The sequence below is a fragment of the Ornithorhynchus anatinus genome, chromosome 8 (assembly GCF_004115215.2).
Source record: "Ornithorhynchus anatinus isolate Pmale09 chromosome 8, mOrnAna1.pri.v4, whole genome shotgun sequence".
Taxonomy (NCBI): domain Eukaryota; kingdom Metazoa; phylum Chordata; class Mammalia; order Monotremata; family Ornithorhynchidae; genus Ornithorhynchus; species Ornithorhynchus anatinus.
The window spans coordinates 58277079-58295403 of NC_041735.1; the positions used below are offsets into that span (position 1 = coordinate 58277079).

The 18325-nt window shown below is 46.7% G+C and overlaps 1 protein-coding gene across 2 annotated transcripts in view; it reads right to left on the bottom strand.

Moving 5' to 3' along the window:
• KLHL7 (kelch like family member 7) overlaps nucleotides 1–17805 on the bottom strand; it is a 37149-nt gene extending 19344 nt beyond the window's left edge. Inside the window, exons 1-4 of one of the 2 annotated variants that reach the window (XR_003761532.2) lie at nucleotides 17627–17749; nucleotides 6568–6670; nucleotides 5748–5841; nucleotides 5367–5491 (exon numbers count right to left, since the gene is read on the bottom strand). Coding sequence is in view for 1 of the 2 variants with exons in the window: in XM_029070742.2 (XP_028926575.1) it covers nucleotides 5367–5491; nucleotides 5748–5841; nucleotides 6568–6670; nucleotides 17627–17749 (445 nt within the window). In the remaining variant the exon portion in view is untranslated. Of the gene's footprint in view, nucleotides 1–5366; nucleotides 5492–5747; nucleotides 5842–6567; nucleotides 6671–17626 lie in introns of both variants that reach the window. The other variant, XM_029070742.2, reaches the window with a different exon arrangement.
• Between the last annotated feature and the right edge of the window lie 520 nt (nucleotides 17806–18325).

Below are 18325 nucleotides of genomic sequence, written 5' to 3' on the forward strand. Positions count from 1 at the left end.
TTCTTTCTCTATTCCCCTACCCCTTGACCATGAAATACTGGAAGGGGGGAAGAGGAAGCAAAACCCCTATCAGTAACACTTTTTTGTGAGTACACCATGCCTCTCTGATGTGAGCTTTGTGCTTATTAGATAGTTCATGGTCATCTAAACCAACTCATATGCTTGAGTTCCAAGGTGCACACCCTAGGCCAGGTGTTCTGAAATAGGAACCAGGGCTGGTTCTAGCCAAATTGGCCCACAGGAGACCTCTAACCCTCAGGAGGTTCCAATAGGAGGGGAACTGACACTACAGTGCTCTGCACACAGTAAGCACTCAAATACGATTAAAAAAACAACAACTGACCTATGCTAGTGCTGAGGCGACTCCAAGTGGGCAATGGTGTTCGGGAGCAAGGACTCTTCACTTACCTCCAATACTACCAAGTTCTACCTTATAATCAGTCTAATCCTGGAAACTGAGTTTGCTATCCGGAAATATGGCTCCCACATGCAACTTTTTCCACTGTGTCGGATAAGAATAAAGATAGCTCCAAATGGAACATGCCAGGCAAAGTAGACTGGAAAAACCAAAAAACCTGCCTCTCACAGGTTTCCTGGAGAAGGCTAAGATGCTTCCTGGCCTGTTTTTTAAGCCCAGTTGCAAAAGTCAACCAGAATCAACCTTCTTGCCACTAGTGTGTGACAGGCACAAGACACTCTGTACTAATGTCATCTCAGCCCTGTTAAAACCTGAAACTCCAACCAGACTCCCCAATATAAACAACGAATGGGCATTTCTCTGGTGTATCATATACCAGATAGTTGCCAAGATACTGGGCATTGTCAAGCAAAATCTCCAAGATTGGTTTGATGCAAATGATTCAGATCAAAAGCCTACTGGCAGTAAAGCATCTACACTGGACCAAAGCAGACTGTGGCACTCAGGGCTCAGACAGGAGTGAGGCTGCCCAAAATCTGTGTTGCAAGAAGAAAAATCTAATAAAGGAACAGGCCACAAAGGGTAGGTGGATGCCAAAGCGGAAGAGATTCAGGGCTATGCAAAATTCCATGAAGCCAAGAAATTATCCATATTGTTAAAAACATTATAAGGGGTCCAATACATGTCATCTAAGTGCTTCTGAAAAGTGAACATGGAGAGTGTCCTAAAAGATGGCAACATTTCAAACCCTTGAGAGGGCAGTTTCCGTGGGGTAAAGGGAGCAGAAGCCAGATTAGAGGGGGTCAAGGAGAGAACTGGAGGAGATGAACTGGAGACAGTGGTGTAGCCAACTCACTCAAGGGGTCTGGAGAGGAACAGTAGGCGGGAGATGGGGTGATAACTTGGGGGAGACCGTGGGGTCGAGGTAAGGTGTTCTTTTTTAGGATAAGGAAGATATGAGCATACTTGAACGCAGTGGGGAAAAAAGCCACTGGAGAGTGAACAGTTGAAGATGGCAATCAGGAAGGGAAGAAGGAAGAAGGCAAGTGCTCTGATACGGTGCTATGGGATGGGGTCGGAGGCACAGGTGGAGGGGGTGGATTTTGAAAGAAGGCAGATCACCTTTTGAAATACTGTTGGGAGAGATGCGAGAGCTGAAGAAGGAGAAGGAGGAGGGAGAGACTGGAAAGCAGCAGGGGAGATTCAGGGAAACCACGCCAGGTGGCTTTAATTTTCTCAATGAAGTACTTGGCCAGGTCATTAGGGACAAGAGATGAGGGAGTCAGGAGGACAGGGGTTTGAGGAGGGAATTGAACATCTGGAACAATTGACAAGGGAGGCAACAAGGATGGAGAAATAATGTCGCCGGGCAGAGGAGAGGGTAGAGTAAAAGCAGGCGAGGATAAGCTTGAGGTGGATGAAGTCGGCCTGATAACCGGATTACTGCCAGCAGCGCCCTGTGGCTCGTGCACAGGAGCGAAGGAAGCATGCAACATGCAAAGATATGGCATAGTACCAACTATTCAGGAAGTACGTCACTGTAGCGGACAGTGCCATGAAAAATGGCAAAGCACTGGGACCTGATGGCACACCCGCAGAAGGTACCCTGCTTAAACACTTACACAAGCTCTTCTTCAAAATATGGAACACTAAGGAAATGCCACACGTTCTCAAAGATGCCACCATCATCACCATCTTCAAGAAGAAAAAAGAAAAATCAGATTGCAGTAATTATTAAGGTATCTCATTACTCTCTGCGGCTGGCAAGATCCAAGCCGGAGGACTTCTGGATTTTGGCTAATCCCCATCTCCAGTGGGCTAAAGCAGGGATGAGGAGTGAGGCTGAACCTCTTTACCTTACTTGATGCAGCCATGATGAAAGATGAGACAAGAAACCTAAATGCACGTGACTGAACGAGCTTCCGCTCTTCTAGGAAATTCTTCCGAACAAAACACTTCGAGCATCACCCACAGCCCTAGGAGCAGTCATTCAAGAATGACGGTATACAGGCTACCGTGCCCCAAAAGCACACACCCAAGGAAATATGCAAGCATTGTAAATCGTTTCGCTGCAACTAGGCAATATGGGCTAAAAATAAACTTGAGGAAAACTGGAGTAACATCTGGCTACACCAGGGAAGACACACACGCACAACTGAAATTCTATACTGCCAAAATAGAGTTAAACACTTTCGAAGAATTCTGTTACTTAGGCAGCATTCTGAATAACGATGCGATGACAGAGAAGAAATAGAAAATGAATCAAAAAGGCCAGCATATCATTTGGGAGGCTGTTCAAATAATTCAATCAGTTCTGCTACTCAAACCCAGCCTGGACTCTTAGCTCCTCTAATGCTAGTCTACTCACCATTCCTCGATCTTGTGTCTTGCTCCTCATCCCTTCCCCATGGCCTCCCTCTGGAACTCCAACCCCTTAATATCCGACAGACTACCACTCTTCCCATCTTCAACACCCTACCAAAGTCTTACGTCTTCCAAAACGCCTTCTCCAATTAATCCCTCAGTTCCCACCCTATTCACCTTCACTTCCGTATTGCCTAAGCACTTACATCTATACCCCTAATTCATTCATTTGATTGTATTTACTGAACGCTTACTGTGTGCAGCGCACTGTACTAAGCGCTTGGAAAGTACAATTCACACCCCCATCCCAAAGCCCTTATGTCCATATTCTTATTCTCTGTCATTTCCCCTATTCGTAATTTATTTTACTGTCTCACCTGATTGGACTGTAAGTTTCTTAAGGCCAAGGACTGTGCCTACCAACTCTACTTTTTGTATTCTCCCAAGCCCTTAGTACATTGTTCTGAACATAGTAAATGTTCTATAAATACATAAGCGGCTTAGTGCAGAGTGCTTTGCACATAGTACAATACAATTGAATAAATGAATGTAAATACCAAAACCAAGAGAGCCAGGTAAATCTAGCTACCTGGCCAGATAGAGAACCAGGAACAGTGGCCTTCATTCATACATTAGCAAGCAAATATTTTTTTAAATTGAGGTTCAGGGAGGCCAGAGTCGTAATTTTTCAAGGTGGTAGACAATGGGCAGAGAAGGCCTGGACTGGCTGGACATGGTCCTCGAATCCTCACAAATCCCGCATGTGAGAGACTGTACTGGGAATTTCAGAAGAAGTTGCGTGTGTGTGTGACATACATACACAGATACACACACAAATATATATATATATATATGTATATACACACACATACACATATTTTGTTTCATCTCTTTTTATGTGTCTGTAGCTAGGCCTTCTCCCCCTTTTTAATTTTAGACTGTGAGTCCCTTGAGGGACAGGAACTGGGTCTAATTCCCACTTGGGAATTCTTTCCCAGTGCTCAATACAGTGTTCTGTACATACTAAGTGCTTAATGCTTTGTCTACTATTACTAGTATTATTACTATTACTACTAGTTGCCCTGGCCAAGGCCCACTACTGCTTCAAACTGGGCAACGGTCCTCATAGAGGTCTAAGCTGCCACATTTAGTCTGTGTCAACCCTCGATACTCCATGATAATGAAAAGCAGGAGTCACAGATAAACAAAATCCAAGATAATCTCAAATCCCAACAATTTCATCCTCCTTGATCAAGTTTCAGCAAAGCTAGTAACACAAAGAGGCAGGTATAGATGTAACTTTCTACTTTTCCAGGTCAACCTCTTAAAGTGGGGACAATGAGCGGTGAAATGACCACAGAAGCAGGAAGAAGCAAAGGGCCTACTTGGTTAGGAGAAATACACCATCCTAGAATAAAGTGTATAAGATCATTTAAGACATATTTTAGGTGGGAAATCAACCTGAAACAGTCAACAAGTACTTAAGCATCCACAGGTGCAGAGCACAGTACAAAGTCCTTGAATATCAAATATGCAGGCTGCTGAAACCAGTGGTCTCAAATAATTAAAATTTCTGCAAATATAGATTTACATTGAGGTATATCAATTGGACTACAGTAAGAGTTTCCATAAAACAACTTAAATATAACTTTAAGATACTGAGATGTAGGACTAAGATACTTAAACTGTGAGCCCCAGGTGGGACAGGGACTACGTCCAATCTGATTATCTTGTATCTACTCTGATGCTTAGTACAACGCTTGGCCCAAAAGTAAGTAAATACCGCCATTATCATTATTACCACCTAGCACAATGGAAGTGTCCAGAACTGTTCTTCCCGTGGCATTCTCTCACAGCATGATCAACCTGCTCTCTCTCCAATTTAGACTGTGAGAGAGACACTAGGCCTGACCTCACCACTTGACATGCAGGAAGAACTTAAACAGGGCAAGTATTACCCTACCACGATCCTCAAATTAGTGTAAGTAAATTTAAGAAAGGAAGAAATGGATATGCACACGTGTGGGGCAGCACTCAAGGAGTGAAGCTGCTACACTTCTCAGGCTCTACCTTACTATACCGTACGACACGACACAGTATTTAAGACAGAAATATAACATGAATGGCAAGGTTGTAAGAAACACTCAGGGCTGCACATAAGAATGATAAAGCAATATGTGCCGAAAAGTGTCAATCTTGATAATGTCTAAACCAATAATGCTAACTGAGTCAATGTTACTACAAACATGATTTTCCCAAGAACGCAGCTACTGTGCTAAAGCAAAAATGACAGTAATGTACTATCATGGAAAGGGCATTCTGATGATGACTACTATAATACTATTTTATCAAAAGGTTCTTACTCCACTCAAGATAACTATGAATCTTAGTAATTCAATTATCACCACAATTTTATCATTTGCTACCTGTGTAAGAATAATGGTCTCAAACTTAAAAAAAGTCTTAAAGGGCCAATAAGCCTATTCAAAAAATCCTCTAGCAGCATTCTGCCCAGTGGACAATATTTTCAAATGTCCCTATGTCATTTTATTATTTTTAATTTCTAAGGTAATGCCTTCCTTACCAAGACAATTTGAAGCATCGACTTGTTCTTTCAAAAAATCAACACACATTTTCTTCACAGGTTCAATCTGATACTGGTTTGCCGCATCTAACAAAGACTGGACGTTGTTGCTGTTCACAGATATCCTGCAAATACATAATACAGTTAACACTATATTTATTTGTTAAAACGTTTTCCCCACCGGTTCCCTCCATTGAACCCTCTTTTTTCTTCTATTACTACATCTAAGGGGTTTTTTTCTTCTTCTTTTAAAAAGTTGGTTCAAAAATCTTGTCTTTCATTTTGAGGCTGAATACCACACAGATACTGGCATGGAAATTTTATGCAATGCTACCTGGTAGTTTCCCATCCCCGCTCTTCGAAGAAAGCCTTTCACTCTACCTTGCAGTATAAGCGAACTCCACAAGCTGTTCGATAATATCAGGTTCAGCATCTTTGAGTTCTACTTCAAAGGATTTTGATTCAAGCATGTTTGCTGAAACAAAAGCAAAATGATGTAAAAATGGGACTAGCGTCATCGTTCACCACAAGTGCCCCAACCTATCACACAGTCAGTGAGAAAAAGTAGTTTAAAAAACAGAGCATTTACAGGATTTATATAACTTGGAACAGTGAATAAGAAAAACAGTCATCCTGAATAAGAATGACCAAAAGCCCAAGTTACTGGAATGATGAAATGATAAATGGTCCCTCCCTGAACGTTAAGATGGAAGGTGTCTATGACCTGAGCCTTCCAAGCATCCTATTGTCATTTTTGGAGACAGACTACTAAACTGGTTGGATCATTGGTCTGAGCTGCTAAGGGCATTTCATATACCCTTATGATTGGCCAAAGATGTTTTTCTTGCTCTAAAACTGCTTCCAAATAACAGAGAAACTGGACCTAGTAAGTGCCGTTCAAGCAAATGGTTGGCGTTTGCAAAAACTAAACTCCATTTTGAATTTTTAACAATTTTTAGGTTCCAACCTTTAATTAGACGACCAACCTATAAATCTTGGCCCCATGTCACATGTGACTTTAGAGAACAAAACTAGACACGAGAAAGAATTTTGCAGTTACACAACAGCTGAACCTGGTTTTTAGGATCCTTGTTTTGACTGTTCTACTACTTGAGTCTTGAGATGGTGATACAAGTTTTTATAATTTTTTTGGTATGGTGAAACCAAGAAAAATGATATAGTGTTAGGTTAAGACACTTACTCGTAAACATCAAGTTAAAAAAGTGACTAGCTGCAGCAAGGACAACACGGTGAGCAGGGATCTTTCTTTCTTGGACCATAAGAATAACATCACACAGTGTTTTCTGTTCAAAGGGAAAGAATAGATAAATAAAAGAAAATCCTGAATTAGAGAAAAAGTCTTGATGAAAAAGTCCAGTCATAAATTCAATAATCTACAAAGATTCAATACTCTTACTTATTATTAAGAAGCAGGTATAATGACACTACAGGTTAAAATTTTTTAAATTACAGTGTCAAATCACTGATTATGCAGAAGGTGAGTATTCAGAATTAATATCAGTTACTGCAATTTCAGCCCAGAAACTGAAAGAATTTTGAGATCGAGGAAAGGCTGCTCCACTGTTTTTCAAGAAACTTGAAGAGGCTCAGAAAGCCATAAAATGGATTAGAAATTCAGTGGTTCAGAATTTACTATAGTAAGTCATATGTACTTGCTATCCTTTAAGTAGCTGTGTATTGGTCTTTTAAAATTGTAGAGAATGCCTACAAAAAGGAGGAGGAACTGGGTTCTAATCCCAGCTCTGCCACATGTCTGCTGTGTGATTTTGCGTAAATCACAACTTTTCTGGGCCTCAGTTACCTCATCTGTAAAATAGGGATTAAGAGTGTGAGCCCCATGTGGGACACAGACTGGGTCCCACCGGATTAACTTGTATCTACCCCAGCCCTGAGAACAGTGCCTGGCACATAATAAGTGCTTAACAAGTACCATAACTTTTATTATCATTACTACAAAGTAAAAACACGGAGCAAACACAGAACTGAAAGCAATGCCACCGTGCCCAACAATCTGTCCCTGAACTACGTTACATAAAAGTTCACTCACATTCACAAGCACCAAATTCATTCATTCCTTCATTCAATCGTATTTATTGAGTGCTTACTGTGTGCAGAGCATGGCACTAAGTGCTTGGAAAGTACAATTCAGCAACAAAGAGAGACAATCCCTGCCCACACCGGGCTCACAGTCTAGCAGGGGGGAGAAAGACATCACTATAAATAGAATTATAGATATGTACACATCAAAACAAGTAAACAAGCATTAATACAAATAAAGTATGTACTTATATACACAAGTGCTGTGGGGCGGGGAGGGGGTAAAGCAAAGGGAGCGCGTCGGGGCGATGGGGAGAGGGAGCTGAGGAAAAGGGGGGGTTAGTCTGGGAAGGGCTCCTGGAGGAGGTGTATCTTCAGTAGGGCTTTGAGGGGGGAAGTTTGATTGGCGGATTTGAGGAGGGAGGGCACTCCAGGCCACAGGTTGGACGTGGGTCAGGGGTCGACGGCAGGACAGGAGAGAACGAGACACAGTGAGAAAGTTAGCACCAGAGGAGTGGAGTGTGTGGGCTAGGCTGTAGAAGGAGAGAAGCGAAGTGAGGTAAGAAGGGGCAATGTGATGGAGAGCTTTGAAGCCAAGAGTGAGGAGTTTTTGCTTCATGCAAAGGTTGACAGGCAACCACTGGAGATTTTTAAGAAGAAGGAGTGACATGCCCAGAATGTTTGTGGAGAAAGATTATCCATGCAGCAGAGTGAAGTACAGACTGAAGTGGGAAGAGACAGGAGGTTGGGAGATCAGAAAGGAGGCTGATGCAGTCATCCAGTCAGGATAGGATGAGTGACTGTACTAACGTGGTAGCGGTTTGGATGGAGAGGAAAGGGCAGATCTTGGCGATGTTGTGAGGGTGAGACCGGCAGGATGCGGTGACGGATTGGACATGTGGGGTGAATGAGAGAGCGGAGTTAAGGATGAACACCAAGGTTGTGGGCCTGTGAGATGGGAAGGATGATAGTGCCATCCACAGTGACGGGAAAGTCAGGGAGAGGACAGGTTTGGGAGGGAAGATAAAGAGCTCAGTCTTGGACATGTTGAGTTTTAGGTGGCAGGAGGACATCCAAGTGGAGATGTCTTGAAGGCAGGAGAAGCTGCGAGCCTGGAGAGAGTGAAAGAGAACAGGGGAGGAGAAACAGATTTGGGTATTGTCAGCATAGAGATGAATAGCTGAAGCCACGGGAGCAAATGAGTTCACGAAGTTCATGAGTTCCTCAGGGGACCAAGAACTGACCCATGATGAACCCCTACAGTAGGGGATGGGAAGGGGATGAGGAGCCTGCGAAGGAGGCTGAAAATGAATGGCCAGAAAGATAAGAGAACCAGGAAAGGACGGAGTCACTTAAACCAAGGTTGGATAAGGTGTTGAGGAGAAAGGGATGGTCTTTCTCCTCAAGAAAGAGACAGTGCCAAAGGCAGCCGAGAGGTCGAGAAGGATTAGGATTCATTCAATAGTATTTAGTATTTATTGAGCGCTTACTATGTGCAGAGCACTGTACTAAGCGCTTGGGATGAACAAGTCGGCAACAGATAGAGACGGTCCCTGCCGTTTGACGGGCTTACAGTCTAATCGGGGGAGACGGACAGACGAGAACAATGGTGATAAACAGAGTCGAGGGGAAGAACATCTTGTAAAAACAATGGCAACTAAATAGAATCGAGGCGATGTACAATTCATTAACAAAATAAATAGGGTAACGAAAATATATACAGTTGAACGGACGAGTACAGTGCTGTGGGGATGGGAAGGGAGAGGTGGAGGAGCAGAGGGAAAAAGGGGAAAATGAGGCTTTAGCTGCGGAGAGGTAAAGGGGGGATGGCAGAGGGAGTAGAGGGGGAAGAGGAGCTCAGTCTGGGAACGCCTCTTGGAGGAGGTGAGTTTTAAGTAGGGTTTTGAAGAGGGAAAGAGAATCAGTTTGGCGGAGGCGAGGAGGGAGGGCGTTCCGGGACCGCGGGAGGACGTGACCCAGGGGTCGACGGCGGGACAGGCGAGACCGAGGGACGGCGAGGAGGTGGGCGGCAGAGGAGCGGAGCGTGCGGGGTGGGCAGTAGAAAGAGAGAAGGGAGGAGAGGTAGGAAGGGGAGAGGTGATGGAGAGCCTTGAAGCCTAGAGTGAGGAGTTTTTGTTTGGAGCGGAGGTCGATAGGCAACCACTGGAGTTGTTTAAGAAGGGGAGTGACATGCCCAGATTGTTTCTGCAGGAAGATGAGCTGGGCAGCAGAGTGAAGAATAGACCGGAGCGGGGCGAGAGAGGAGGAAGGGAGGTCAGAGAGAAGGCTGACACAGTAGTCTAGCCGGGATATAACGAGAGCCCGTAACAGTAAGGTAGCTGTCTGGGTGGAAAGGGCGGATCTTGGCGATATCGTAGAGGTGAAACCGGCAGGTCTCGGTAACGGATAGGATGTGTGGGGTGAACGAGAGGGACGAGTCAAGGATGACACCAAGATTGCGGGCCTGAGAGACGGGAAGGATGGTCGTGCCATCCACGGTGATAGAGAAGTCTGGGAGAGGACCGGGTTTAGGAGGGAAGATGAGGAGCTCAGTCTTGCTCATGTTGAGTTTTAGGTGGCGGGCCGACATCCAGGTGGAGACGTCCCGGAGGCAGGAGGAGACGCGAGCCTGAAGGGAGGGGGAGAGGACAGGGGCGGAGATGTAGATCTGCGTGTCATCTGCGTAGAGATGGTAGTCAAAGCCGTGAGAGCGGATGAGTTCACCGAGGGAGTGAGTGTAAATGGAGAACGGAAGAGGGCCAAGAACTGACCCTTGAGGAACTCCAACAGTTAAAGGATGGGAGGGGGAGGAGGCTCCAGCGAAGGAGACCGAGAATGACCGGCCAGAGAGGTAAGAGGAGAACCAGGAGAGGACAGAGTCCGTGAAGCCAAGGTGAGATAAGGTATGGAGGAGGAGGGGATGGTCGACAGTGTCAAAGGCAGCAGAGAGGTCAAGGAGGATCAGAATGGAGTAGGAGCCATTGGATTTGGCAAGAAGGAGGTCATGGGTGACCTTAGAGAGAGCAGTCTCGGTAGAGTGGAGGGGACGGAAGCCAGATTGGAGGGGGTCTAGGAGAGAATGGGAGTTAAGGAATTCTAAGCATCGATTGTAGACGACTCGTTCTAGGATTTTGGAAAGGAAGGGTCTCTAAATGAAGATCTCCCTTCCTCCTCTCTTGCCCCGCTCCAGTTTATTCTTCACTCCGCTGCCCGGCTCATCTTCCTGCAAAAACTTTCTGGGCCTGTCACTCCCCTTCTTAAACATCTCCAGTGGTTGCCTATCAACCTCAGCTCAAAACAAAAACTCCTCACCCTAGGCTTCGAGGCTCTCCATCACCTTGCCCCTTCCTACCTCTCCTCCCTTCTCTCTTTCTACCGCCCACCCCGCAAGCTCCGCTCCTCTGCCGCCCACCTCCTCACCGTCCCTCGGTCTCGCCTATCCCGCCGTCGACCCCTGGGCCACGTCCTCTCGCGGTCCTGGAATGCCCTCCCTCCTCACCTCCGTCAATCTAATTCTCTTCCCCTCTTCAAATCCCTAAAGCTCACCTCCCCCAAGAGGCCTTCCCAGACTGAGCTCCCCCCTTTATCCCTCTGCTCCCTCTAATAATAATAATGTTGGTATTTGTTAAGCGCTTACTATGTGCCGAGCACTGTTCTAAGCGCTGGGGTAGACATAGGGGAATCAGGTTGTCCCACGTGGGGCTCACAGTCTTAATCCCCATTTTACAGATGAGGGAACTGAGGCACAGAGAAGTTAAGTGACTTGCCCACAGTCACACAGCCGACAAGTGGCAGAGCTGGGATTCGAACTCATGAGCCCTGACTCCAAAGCCCATGCTCTTTCCACAGAGCCACGCTGCTTCTCAACCCCCTTCACCTCTCCGCAGCTAAACCCTCTTTCCCCCCCTTTCCCTCTGCTCCTCCCCCCTCCCGTCCCACCCCCTCAGCACTGTACTCGTCCGCTCAACTGTATATATCTTCATCACCCTATTTATTTTGTTTATTTTGTTTAATAAGACAATCGGTTAAAATCTCAGCCACCGGTAACCATGTGGGTTGTAATTTCCAGCAGGTCAGAAAAACATCTGAAATTATAAAATTTCAGGAAGTTTGAGAAATAGAGAGCTAAGAATTCCAAAAGACAATTCTCCAACACTGGGGCAGTGAAACAAACAAAACAAAAACCCTGCCACATGGACCCCTTAAATGCAATTTATTAAACTTTCTCCTATATTTGATCCTTTTATATTTTACAGAAATTAATCTATTTCTGTAAAATATAAAAACGGACATAGAAATGTCAAAACACTGGAATTTATCTGTCCCTTCGGTGGAATAAACTGAGATCAGAGATGTTTTGGGACTTCACTTTTACAGCCATTTTACTATTTTGGTGGTTTGTGGTCTAACTGATCTATAATGGATCGCAAGTTCGTTGAGAACGGGCATCTCATAAAACTTCAACCTTAATGGAACTGAAGCCATGGGTTTGAACGGATTCTGAGTCCAGGTGTAGATCTGGTCCAGTGACAGCTTTCTGGCTCACAGCTGTGCTTATTGGTCAGATACTTTTGTCATGACATGAGCGAACTGCAACTCTTTAAGGAGTGAGCAATTCAACTCTCTTTGGGTTTCCATGCTTTCAGGGTCTGGGCGTCCCAGACAAGGAGTCTCCTGACTCCCTGTCACCAATAGGGTACCCTATTGAGGATAGAGACCCTATAGGGTCTACCCTGAAGAGGACTCTGAAAATGGCCACAATGGGAGACAAAGATCCTAATGACAACAGGAACCTACCTCTGCGTTTATAATAGGGACAAACTGCTTGCTGTTCTTTCCTCTTTCCCTTGTGTTTTACCTAGTGGGGATTTCTAAGGTTTTTACTTAAGCCACAAGCTCGGCTATGCCCCACATTTTGTTAGCCACCCAAGGGTATGCACACCATGGTTACGGTAATGTAATTTCTGAAACATACGCAATTACACCGATAGCTTCCATATTTACCTCTCCTTGCCTGGGCTGTGCCTTTCCCATCTGGGGAAAAGAAGCAGGCTCATGTAAACAACAGCATGCAATGCACCCACCCCTGAGTGTGCACTTCACTGCACTATGTTTCCATTTACCTCGAATAGCCTTCCACTTTACAGATCCCTTCCCTCTTTTGAAGTCGTCCTCGATTACTAGGGAGTCTTCCCAGTTGGGTCAGTGGAAGGACTTTTCCTGCCTCTGTCACTTGTCTGCTGTGTGACCTTGGGCAGGTCACTTCATTTCTCTGTGCCTCAGTTACCTCAGCAGGAAAATGGGGATTGAGACTGTGAGCCCCATGTGGGACAACCTGATTACCTTGCATATACCCCAGCTCTTAGAACAGTGCTTGGCACTCAGGAAGCACTTAATACCATAATTACTATTTTAGGTCAAGTATATCTTTTCCCAAGATGTTCATGACACCAACTCAAAAACAAATGATAAGGAACACTGCACAATCCACACTGCTTGTGGAATAGCTGCGTTCTTATATAATTTAATGCTCTGAAATCAAGGCAACCCATGAACTATGAGGGAGTTAAAGATGACTGCTGGGCCAATGCAAAATGGGACTTTAGTAATTAATTGGGTAGGTGGGGTTTTTTTGAGGGTGTAGCGAACTGTGTACGACCCGGAGGATTTGACAGAGGAGGGAAATAACCGGGAGCAAGTGGTGAGAGGCGGGAGAGTCGAGAACAAAGTACAATTAGACAACGAGCTTGGGAAAAAGTGAAGAGTGTGGGCGGAGGACTAGCAGGTGAAGAGAGCCAATCTCTAAGAAGGAGAAAGGTGGTGGAGAGAGCCCTGAAGGTGATGCTAAAGATGTCTACTTGTAGGTGTTGGGGGGGTAAAGAGCCATGAGAGGTTTCTGAGGAGTGGACAGATGCATGTTGAGTGACACTTTTGGAAGATTATCCAGTCAGCAGCAAGTATAAACTGACAGGCAGGAAAGGCTGGAAGCTGGGAGACTATTGAGAGAGGTTAATACAGTCTAAACATGAGACGGTAAACACCTGAACCAGGGTAATAATAATAATAATAATGTTGGTATTGGTTAAGTGCTTACTATGTGCAGAGCACTATTCTAAGCACTAGGGTAGATACAGGGTAATCAGGTTGTCCCACGTGAGGCTCACAGTTAATCCCCATTTTACAGATGAGGTAACTGAGGCACAGAGAAGTGAAGTGACTTGCCCACAGTCACACAGCTGACAAGTGGCAGAGCCGGGATTCAAACCCATGACCTCTGACTCCCAAGCCCGGGCTCCTTCCACTGAGCCACGCTGCTTCTCATAGGGTAGCCACTATTAGGGCGGAGAGGAAGGGTCAGAGCTGGGAAATGTCAGGGAGGAACAATGGAGCAGGTGATTAAATGTGAGAGCTGAAAGGTGGTGAGGACTGGAGAGGATGGTGGGTTATTAACAGAGATGGGAAAGTTGGAGGAAAGAAGAGAGGTTCAAGTTTAGGCAGTTTAGTTTGCAAGTCAAAGTTTAGACAATTTAGTCTGCAGGCAGGAATACAAATGGAGATGTCCTGGAAACAAGGGGAAATATGAAACTGTGTGGCAGGCATTCACAGAGAGGTGGTAGCTATGACAACGGATGACTTCTCCAGAAAAGTGTGGGTGAAGTGAAAAAAACCCTGCAGGGCACCCATAGTTAAGGCATAAGTAAAGGAGGAGGATCCAGTGGCACTTCAAGAAGGACAGTGTCCTTCAAAAGTGTCCAAGGTGGCCACCCAAGAAGTAAAGGAGGATTGGGGAGGAGGAAATGTCTACTGTATTTGCTTATGAGGAAGTCACTGGTGACACTGCAAACCGCAGTCTCGGTGAAGCCTTTCTGAAGGCACATCTCCAAGAAGCCTTCCCAGAATAAGCCCCTCCTTTCCTCTTCTCCCACTCCCTTCTGCATCACCCTGACTTATTTCCTTTGCTCTTCCCAGCTCCCAGCCCCACAACATTTAGGTAAATATCTGTAATTTATCATAATGAAGTCTGTCTCCCCACCCCCAGACTCGAAGCTCATTGTGGGCAGGGAATATGTCTGTTTATTGTTGTACTGTACTCTCCCAAGCGTAGTACGGTGCTCTGCACACAGTAAGCACTCAATAAATACTATCGAATGAATGAAATTAAGGAACCAAAAATCTGAGGCACAAAAACCTAGAGGATAGAGCATAGGCTTTGAAGTCAGAAAGTCAGGGGTTCAAATCCCGGCTCCGCCACTTCTCTGTTATGTGACCTTGGGCAAGTCATGTAACTTCTCTGTGCCTCAGTTCCCTTATCTGTAAAATGGGAATTAAGACTGTGAGCCCCACGTGGGACAACCCGATTACCTCATATCCACCCCACAGCTTAGAACAGTGCTTGACACACAGAAGCGCTTAACGAATACCATCATTATTATCATTTTTGAAAACACGGCAGACGTGGCAATCCAGGAAGAAAGGCAGAACAAAGCCTCCTTAAAAGCCATCAGGGAAGGGGAACTTTTCCATCTTTGTGGGACGTCATGCTGTTTTATTCATTCAGTCGTATTTACTGAGCACTTACTATGTGCAGAACACTATACTAAGTGCTTGGAAAGTACAAGAAGCAGCGTGGCTTAGTGGAAAGCACATGGGCTTGTGAGTCAGAGGTTGTGGGTTCTAATCCTGGCTCCGCCAATTGTCAGCTGTGTGACTTTGGGCAAGTCAATTCACTTTGGGCCTCAGTTACCTCATCTGTAAAATGCGGATTAAGACTGTGAGCCCCACCTGGGACAACCTGATGACCTTGTATCTCCCCCAGTGCTTAGAACAGTGCTTGGCACAAAGTAGGCACTTAACAAATAGCATCATATTGTTGTTATTGTTACAATTCAGCAACAAAGAGAGACAATCCCTGCCCACAACGGGCTCACAGTCCAAAAAGGGGGGAGGCAGGCATCAAAACAAGTAGACAGGCATCAATAGTCATTCATTCCATTGTATTTATTGAGCGCTTACTGTGTGCAGAGCACTGTACTAGGTGCTTGGAATGTACAGTTTGGTAACAGATAGAGACAATCACTGCCCAACGACGGGCTCACAGTCTAAAACGGGGAGATAGCAAAACCAAACAAGCAATCAATACCATCAAAATAGATAAAGAGGATCACAGATATATACACACCATTAATAACATAAATAGAATAATAAATATGTACAAATATACACAAGTGCTGTGGGGAGGGGAAGGGGGTAGAGCAGAGGGAGGGAACAGGGGCCATGGGGAGGGTAGGAGGGGCAGAGGGAAAGGGAGGACTCAGTCTGGGAAGGCCACCTGGAGGAGGTGAGCTCTCAGTAGGGCTTGGAAGAGGGGAAGAGAGTAGCAACAATAGAAACAGAATTAAAGATCTATACACATCATTAATATAAATAAATAGAATTATAGATATGTAATATAGATCCAAGTGCTGTGGGGCAGGGGAGCAGAGGGAAAGGGGGGCTCAGTGTGGGAAGGCCTCCTGGAGGAGGCGAGTAGGGCTTTGAAGAGAGGAAGAGAGCAGCATCAATAGAAACAGAATTAGAGATCTATACACATCATTACTATAAACAGAATTACAGGTATGTACATATAGATACAAGTGCGGGGGGGGGGGGGAGCAGAGGAAAAGGGTGGGCTCAGTATGGGAAGGCCTCCTGGAGGTGAGCAATAATAATAATAATGTTGGTATTAGTTAAGCGCTTACTAAGTGCAGAACACTGTTCTAAGTGCTGGGGTAGATAGAGGGTAATCAGGTTGTCCCACGTGAGGCTCACAGTTAATCTCCATTTTAAAGATGAGGTAACTGTGGCACAGAGAAGTGAAGTGACTTGCCCACAGTCACACAGCTGTCAAGTGGCAGAGCCGGGATTCGAACGCATTATTCGAACCCATGACCTCTGACTCCCAAGCCCAGGCTCTTTACACTGAGCCACCCTGCTTGCTACTCTCTTCCCCTGTTCATCAACAGACATAGAATTAGGGATCTATACACATCATTAATATAAATAGAATTACAGATATGTACATATAGATATAAATACTGTGGGGAGAGGTAGCAGAGGAAAAGGGGAGCTCAGTGTGGGAAGGCCTCCTGGAGGAGGTGAGTAGGGCTTTGAAGAGGGCAAGAGAGTAGCATCAAAAGAAATAGAATTAGAGATAGATTCACATCATTAATATAAATAAATAGAATTACAGGTATGTACAGAGAGATCCAAGTGCTGTGGGGAGGGGGAGCAGAGGGAAAGCAGGTCTCAGTGCGGGAAGGCCTCCTGGAGGAGGTGAGTAGGGCTTTGAAGAGGGGAAGAGAGCAGCATCAATAGAAATAGAATTAGAGATCTATACACATCATTAATATAAATAGAATTAGAGATATGTACATATAGATCCAAGTGCTGTGGGGCGGGGGAGCGGAGGGAAAGGGAGGACTCAGTGCGGGAAGGCCTCCTGGAGGAGGTGCGTAGGGCTTTGAAGAGGGGAAGAGAGCAGCATCAAAAGAAATAGAATTAGAGATCTATACACATCATTAATATAAATAAATAGAATTGGAGATAGGTACATAGAGATCCAAGTGGTGTGGGGCGGGGGAGCGGAGGGAAAGGGAGGACTCAGTGTGGGAAGGCCTCCTGGAGGAGGTGCGTAGGGCTTTGAAGAGGGGAAGAGAGTAGCATCAATAGAAATAGAATTAGAGACAGATTCACATCATTAATATTAAAAAAATAGAATTAGAGATAGGTACATAGAGATCCAAGTGGTGTGGGGCGGGGGAGCGGAGGGAAAGGGGGGCTCAGTGAGGGAAGGCCTCCTGGAGGCGGTGAGCCCTCAGGAGGGCTTTGAAGGAGGGTGTGGGGAGCGCCGGGGTGGCCCAGCCCCCCTCCCCCCCCCGACCTGCGGCCCAACAGCGCTTAGCACAGAGTAAGAGCTGACCGAATACCGTCATCATTATTCCACCCCAACACGGTTTTCCGGGCGCGACGGCTCCAATCTCAACCACCCCCCCCGCGCCCCTCCATTCGTTCAATCGTCTCGATGGAGCGGCCGCGGGGCGCGGAGCCCTGTACTAAGCGCTCGGGGCCCGGTGAGCGCAGCCGGTCCTTAAGCCCCCCGGGGGAGGGGGGGGGGGTTTCGGGCCTGGCCGGGCCTCCCTCTTTCCCCCCGCCGGCGCCGCTACCTGTTTCCTCATGGTGTTCATGACGCCCATGAAGCCGGCCAGCAATTTGGCCTCTTCCCGGGCGGCGAGTTTCTTCTCGGTTTTCTTCTTGTTGGTGGTCTTCTCGGGTCCGGAGGCGGCCATCCTCCTGCCGGGCCGGGCCGGGCCGGGGAGCGGGGAGCGGGGGGAGGGACGGCGAGGGGAGGACCGGCGAGGAGAGGACCGGCGAGGAGAGGACCGGCGAGGGGAGGACCGGCGAGGGGAGGACGGACGGGCTGCGCCGGGGAGGCTGCGGCAGAGGCGAGGGGCGGGAGGCGGAAGTAGGCCCGACCTCCAGCCGGGGGCGGGGCGGGGCGAGGCGAGGCGAGGCAAGCTTCCCCCTCTCCCCCGCCCCCCTTTCCTAGCCACCCCGCGCGCCTGCGCGCCTCGCTCTCCCTCTCTTCCCTTCTCCGCTTCCCCTCTCTCCCCCATCTCTTCTCTCCCCCCTCCTTCTCTCTCCCCCCTCCTTCTCCCTCCCTTCTCCCCCCTTCCCCCTTATCTCTTCTCTCTCTCTTCTCTCCCTCCCCCTCTCCCTCTCTCCCCCTTATCTCTTCTCTCTCCCCCTCCCCTCCCTCTCCTCTCCCTCTCTCCCCCTTATCTCTTCTCTCTCCCCCTCCCTCTCCTCTCCCCCTTCCCCCCTCCCTTTCTTCCCCTCTCTCCTCCCTCTCTCCCCCCCTCCTC